Below are 7,337 nucleotides of genomic sequence, written 5' to 3' on the forward strand. Positions count from 1 at the left end.
TGTCTTTTGATTTAAATTTTCATAATTTGATTTACTGACTTTGTCTTGCTTGATAGTTAGCTAATAATTTCATTGTCAAGAGTATTTGACAACAGCCATCAAGGGCATTCTTAATTGTTAATTCTTTGAGAATCACCGTGAAAAACTTAGTTCTGTGAAAAAAATTAAAATTATGTTGTTGATTTATTTAATGATTGTTATGAAAAATATTTTTTAAAGGTAAATTTCTGATTACCATGACTACTTTAGCTATTTCCAATCTAAAAGTACAAAATTTATAACCAAATTACTTGTGATGATGGGATTTCACTGTGATGTCTTTATGAAATTTTTGATTAACTTTAAATGTTTATAAAAATTTTAAATAATATATACACAATAATCAAGGTGTATATCATACATTTTGTATTTCAAATATTACAAAACAAAGGATTGAATTTACTATAGTCATATTTACTTTAGGTTTAATTAACTAAATTAATTAAGTAATTAAATCAGTTACTGGTAATTCAGATTTTAAAAGTTGACCATTCTTAATTAAATAGATGCAGTTTTTTTCGGAAAATCTAACATATTTTTAGACCCATCTAAAAATTCTCTAATTAGTCCGGAAACAGGGGGACCCAATTTTCCCATTCTGTGAAAACGGGTAAGGTTGACTATAATGTAATAATCTTAATCTTTGCTATCATTACTTTTGCCAGAGCAACTCCAGGCCTACCTGCTAGTATACATACATTTCTTTCATTCTGAGGTGTCAGTTTCACTTATCTGGAATAGAGATGCATCTTAGAGTTGACAACATATAATTACATTTACAGTTAACAAGAATGAGAAATCATTATAAGCAGACTATGTGATTCTTTGTGCACCAACAACATTTTTAAAATATATTGCTCAAGTCACATTAGTTAAATGAACTTTATTGGTAATGAGTGTTTAATTAAAAATCTTTTTAAACATGTCTTTAAGGCAATGTTATGATACAGTATTAAAATGACAAGTTTTTGTTATGCAGAAGATGGAAATAGGGCTGTTCGATGTTACTTATTTCATGACATTTTTGGTTTTTTTTCTAACTTGTTGTTGCCTAACAAAACTTAATAAAATTATTTACAAGTTTTTCTCTCCACAAAAAATATCTTAAAGTTAAAATTCAAAATCTTAGTGCACATTAGAATTGAGGAGCTATAGCATTAAAAATATTGTAATTATGAAATTGCTTGTTGAGATAAGTATGAGAATCAAGAAAATAGCATCAAATAATAAAAGCTACTTAATAATGCTTTGTTTGCTATGCTCAGTTTTTATAATGATTTCATAAATATTGGTCTCACATTAATGCATTCATGAAGGGTGAGCAAAGAAATTTTTATGTAGGAAATTTTGCTTGGATATGAAAATTTATTCTATGCATTTATTTGTATTTAATACCAGTATTGAATTATTTCGATTGTTGATTGTTTTAGTAATTGATTATCTTAGTAACTCAAGTCATTGAAATGATTAAAAATGAAATAACTAAATACTTAAATTTTCAGTTTACAACATTCATTTTAAACTTTTAAATATTTTAATTCATATTTTCATTAAAAATAATTTGTTAAATACAGTGGATTCCGCTTAATTGGGACACACTATTTTGGCCCAGTTAAGCGGCTGCCCCTATTAAATGAACTGATAATAAATTCTATAATAAAATATGTAATATGTAGGTAAAAAATAATAATTAGGTACCTATTTTAAAGCTTTATTAAACCAAAATACAGAAAACATTTGTAATATAAATTTGGCAGACTCATGATGATATATAACTGATTCGCATAATGCTAGTGTTGCCAAATAATAGTAGTGACATACACAAGGGTTGACTATTTGATCCGTTTCTGATTGAACAATTTTTCCTTTCTTTTTAGTTAGAACATGTTCTAACTAAAAAGGAAGAAAGAAAAGGGTTCATCCAAAAGTCATTTTATTGTCTTCTTTTGAGCACAGTTTCCTTCACTTGGAGATGGGCCACTTTAGTGGGTGTGTCTGTAGAATCTGCCAGCTCGATGCTGGTCTCAACAATCAGATGCTGCTGTCTGAATCTAGACGTAATTATGCACACAATACCTTTCAAGGGAACTCTGTCTTCCAACTCAGTCGAGAGACCTTGAAAAATTGTCTGGCTATCTTTGTCCCTTTGCTTCTAAGGGGGATAGTCCAGTCCAATCCAGAGCAGGGTTAGTAACTAGCATTCAGGTCTTCCTCAGATGAAATCCCTGTGCCCCACTATGCTGACCCCCTCCAGAAAAACTGAACTGTCCGAGCAAAAGACAAAATTGCCTTGTCTCTGCCAACCATTAGGCCAGACTGGAGCACATTCTTTTGTGACATTAGTGTGCATAGTGCCTATATATTTTAGGAAGATTACTAAAATATATCAAAAATTGCTAAATTTCTTTTCTGCTACTGTCCCAATTAAGTGATTAAATTATGTATTAATTTATTAGTTTTGTTTCTGTTCTTTGAGTTTTGTCCCAATAAAGCAGCTGCCCCAATTAAGCCAAATCCACTGTATTCATAATTTACATATAATTAAAATGAAGAATTATAACTATTTCAAGTTCATAGGATATATAGTATATATAAATTATTATTACCAGTAACTTTTACCAAAGCATGAATAATTATTCAGAGATGACAACTTTATTAAATTTTGAAATGACAACAGTATATAAATAATGATATTTATATGTATAAGCATCCACTAACCTGGGTTTTTTTTTTTTTTAATTAAAACCTACTACTGGATCTACAAGCAATTCTAATGGATTATTAGGCTATTTTAAGCTAATTTTAATAATTAAATAACCAATAATAAAAGCAATAATTAAATAAAGAATAATTTGACTAGACGTAGGATTAATTGCCTCAAATTATTGTTTATTTAATTGGTTCACAAAATATTGTTTATTTAGTGGCTTTAATATATCTATTTTCTATAGAATATTTTGAAAAATTAGAGTTTTAGATTGCTTTTTAAATTTTAGTATACCAATGAAAAATATTATTTTTCTGTAGAAAAATAAGAAAAATATTATATAAAATATGATGGTTAAATATAAAAATATTTTAGGTATTGGCATCCTGTTCTGTTGATCGTAGCATTAGGATATGGGATATGCGTTCAAATCCATCAGAAGCATGTATATTGACAACAGAAAATGCANCTGTCTTTCTTCTTCGTGTTCCAAATTATTGGAACAATTATTACAGTTGCAATTATTGCAGAATTCTCCATTTGCAAAACAATCACAGTAACTGTAGTAATAATATAATATATTTAAATAATTGCAGAAGGGTCAACCAGTGGCTGTATTTAAGCATCACACTGCTCCAATTACATCTGTGGAATGGCATCCAACTGACAGTTCAGTATTTGCTGCATCTGGTTTTGACAATCAGTTAACATTATGGGATTTGGCTGTGGAAAGAGGAGATGATGAATCAGTAAATGATGTACAGCTCAAGAATCTTCCTCCTCAACTTTTATTTATTCATCAAGGCCAAAAAGATGTAAAAGAATTGCATTGGCATTCACAAATGCCTGGAATTGTGATCAGTACAGCTCAAAATGGTTTTAATATTTTCAGGACAATTAGTGTATAAATGCAGCATATTGTTTAATAAATTTTTATTTTATGATATATCTGATTGCAGTTATTACTTTCTTAAAGTAAATATTTATATTTTAAATGAAAATTTTTGAAGTTTTGCTAACATAAGCTATAATAAACAAGAAAAAAATTTAAAACATTTTGATGAGTGTTGGATGAGTAAGTCAAATAGGACTAATACAAATGAGCAGTTATTTATCATGACATGGTCACAATGCCAGACTGTAATTTTTAATCATGTTTTTAATTTCATTTAAAATATATGCTCTCTGCCTCAAATTAATAGTGTCTTGCCCTGTACAGTACATCATACTTTTCCTTTAGCAATAGAATCATGCCAGTAATCTAACTAACTCCTTTTGGGGAAAAATTTTTTTAATTGAAATAAAGTAACTTCCAGTTTGCATTGAAATTTTGTATATAGTTAATTGGGACCTCCTGCCCCTAATGTTTCCATATTTGATCTCAGCTTTCATCTATCAAACTCTGTTTTTGAGATTAGGGAAAGACAGTGGTAATTTATAGATCTAAAATTTTTTCAGATTGCAGCCCAATATATATATATATTGGGCTGCAATATATAATATATATATTGGGCTGCAATCTGAAAAAATTTTAGATCTATAAATTACCACTGTCTTTCCCTAATCTCAAAAACAGAGTTTGATAGATGAAAGCTGAGATCAAATATGGAAACATTAGGGGCAGGAGGTCCCAATTAACTATATACAAAATTTCAATGCAAACTGGAAGTTACTTTATTTCAATTAAAAAAATTTTTCCCCAAAAGGAGTTAGTTAGATTACTGGCATGATTCTATTGCTAAAGGAAAAGTATGATGTACTGTACAGGGCAAGACACTATTAATTTGAGGCAGAGAGCATATATTTTAAATGAAATTAAAAACATGATTAAAAATTACAGTCTGGCATTGTGACCATGTCATGATAAATAACTGCTCATTTGTATTAGTCCTATTTGACTTACTCATCCAACACTCATCAAAATGTTTTAAATTTTTTTCTTGTTTATTATAGCTTATGTTAGCAAAACTTCAAAAATTTTCATTTAAAATATAAATATTTACTTTAAGAAAGTAATAACTGCAATCAGATATATCATAAAATAAAAATTTATTAAACAATATGCTGCATTTATACACTAATTGTCCTGAAAATATTAAAACCATTTTGAGCTGTACTGATCACAATTCCAGGCATTTGTGAATGCCAATGCAATTCTTTTACATCTTTTTGGCCTTGATGAATAAATAAAAGTTGAGGAGGAAGATTCTTGAGCTGTACATCATTTACTGATTCATCATCTCCTCTTTCCACAGCCAAATCCCATAATGTTAACTGATTGTCAAAACCAGATGCAGCAAATACTGAACTGTCAGTTGGATGCCATTCCACAGATGTAATTGGAGCAGTGTGATGCTTAAATACAGCCACTGGTTGACCCTTCTGCAATTATTTAAATATATTATATTATTACTTTTAACAGTTTAAAATAATAATTTTTTTTCAATTATGAAAATATATATATGTATGTATTTTAACAAACAAATGCATTTTCATTTCTAAATGAAAAAAAAGTTTATAAGTTTATTAAACAATAAATTTACAACAGAACTGTTAGATTTATTGAATTTCAAAAATGATATATGTTTTAAAATTTCAACAAGAAAAAATTATTTACAAATAATTTTGAAATGTTACAACTTCTCATATTTAATTTAATTAAGAATGGTCAACTTTTAAAATCTGAATTACCAGTAACTGATTTAATTACTTAATTAATTTAGTTAATTAAACCTAAAGTAAATATGACTATAGTAAATTCAATCCTTTGTTTTGTAATATTTGAAATACAAAATGTATGATATACACCTTGATTATTGTGTATATATTATTTAAAATTTTTATAAACATTTAAAGTTAATCAAAAATTTCATAAAGACATCACAGTGAAATCCCATCATCACAAGTAATTTGGTTATAAATTTTGTACTTTTAGATTGGAAATAGCTAAAGTAGTCATGGTAATCAGAAATTTACCTTTAAAAAATATTTTTCATAACAATCATTAAATAAATCAACAACATAATTTTAATTTTTTTCACAGAACTAAGTTTTTCACGGTGATTCTCAAAGAATTAACAATTAAGAATGCCCTTGATGGCTGTTGTCAAATACTCTTGACAATGAAATNTTTAAATTTACTTAAAATTCTTTATTTGCAATCACAATTATACTTGTAAAAAATTTGTTAGTTTCAAACAGAAATAAGATCAGTGATTGGATCTATTTCTGCCTTGGTTTTGATTGTCTGGCAATAGTTAAAATAGACAAATTACTGAACAAAAATTAAGAATTTAGTAACTCAGAAATAAGCTTAAACTCTGACAACTTAGATCTTTGTAATTTGGTGTATAACGTGGGTGGTGAACCTATGGCACATGCCTAAAGTGGCACACTAAGGGATCATCTAACACATAATGTATCATTACATGCCAGATGATCTCTTTATCTGCCACTTTTTATTTTGATTTATCATCTGTCTTTTTCAATCCTTTTGGTTTATTGACTTTTTTTTTTTAAATTTATTTTAATTAAAGCATATTTGTTTAATTTCTTTAAATATCATTATCCTCGTGTTTCTTTATGCAGCGCTCGAGAAGCGCTTTACAGCGAACACACTGAAACTGGTTTCTAATTGGCCAACACTGCTCATGACGTCATTTCGCTACACTCTTGCTGCATAAAGAAACGTGGCCTATTTGAAGTCTGAAACTTTGGTATGCATAAACATCTTTAAGACTAAGTATGCTTACTTATGTGGCACACAGACTCAAAAAGTTTGTCATCCCCAGTCTGTACTCTCATACTTTTAAATAATTTAAATCAACTATTTCTGTGATGAAACCAATACATCTTTTACAAGTATAATTATGATTGCAAGTAAAGTAATTTAAGTAAAAGTAATAAGTTAATAAAACAATTACTTACATTTAAAATTTTTAATGTAAAATTATAATTGTTTATCAATAAGTAATAATGCACTTAAATGCTACAATGAGGAATCTATGTGTGAATTCAAAGAATGTGTTTTTGAGGTTAATTTCTTGGAGTGCCGTTTGTATGATTTACATAAACACCTTACAAATTTCATCACCACCCTTGATTTCTCATAGATAAAATGAAGGCTGATGATGATAGTTAAATTAAGACTGATCATAAATAGTTGAAAGTTATAAAGTTTAAAATTTTTTGATATTAGCATAAATAATAACAAGTTATGTTATATTAATTTTTCTGATAAAATTTTTTAATTTAACAGCTTTTCAGAAGTTTAATTTCAAAACAAAAACATCAAAGCAATACAAAGATTATAAATTTAATGAAAGGAGCAATATTTTAGAATTAAGATTTTCAATTACATATTCATTATAATACATATTTTAATGATTGTAATTAATATTTAATTTCATAAATAATGTAATAAAAATTTCCAAATTGATTAATTTTAATTTAAATAGTTAGTTATTTTATTTATTTATTTTTTAATTTATGGTTTGACATTATTTAAGGAAATTTTAAGCAATTATAAATTGTTCAAAATAAAGCAAAATACAGTTTACATTACTTATTAATTTATAAGAATGCAATATCT

At 27.3% G+C, this 7,337-nt stretch overlaps 1 protein-coding gene and 1 pseudogene across 1 annotated transcript; one reads left to right on the plus strand and one right to left on the minus strand.

Annotated features, from left to right (window-relative positions):
- Positions 1 to 3,121: 3,121 nt before the first annotated feature.
- On the plus strand, positions 3,122 to 3,687 carry LOC111642212 (annotated as a pseudogene).
- A 1,096-nt stretch (positions 3,688 to 4,783) lies between these two features.
- LOC111642215 (glutamate-rich WD repeat-containing protein 1-like) lies at positions 4,784 to 5,134 on the minus strand (the record flags this gene model as incomplete). The annotated part of the gene is made up of 1 exon (XM_023388512.1): positions 4,784 to 5,134. A coding segment is annotated over one exon (318 nt), but the record flags the coding sequence as incomplete, so codon positions are not given.
- Between the last annotated feature and the right edge of the window lie 2,203 nt (positions 5,135 to 7,337).

This window comes from Centruroides sculpturatus, unplaced genomic scaffold (genome assembly GCF_000671375.1).
Source record: "Centruroides sculpturatus isolate CEXI.00-Female unplaced genomic scaffold, Cexi_2.0 scaffold1630, whole genome shotgun sequence".
In the NCBI taxonomy this organism is placed as follows: domain Eukaryota; kingdom Metazoa; phylum Arthropoda; class Arachnida; order Scorpiones; family Buthidae; genus Centruroides; species Centruroides sculpturatus.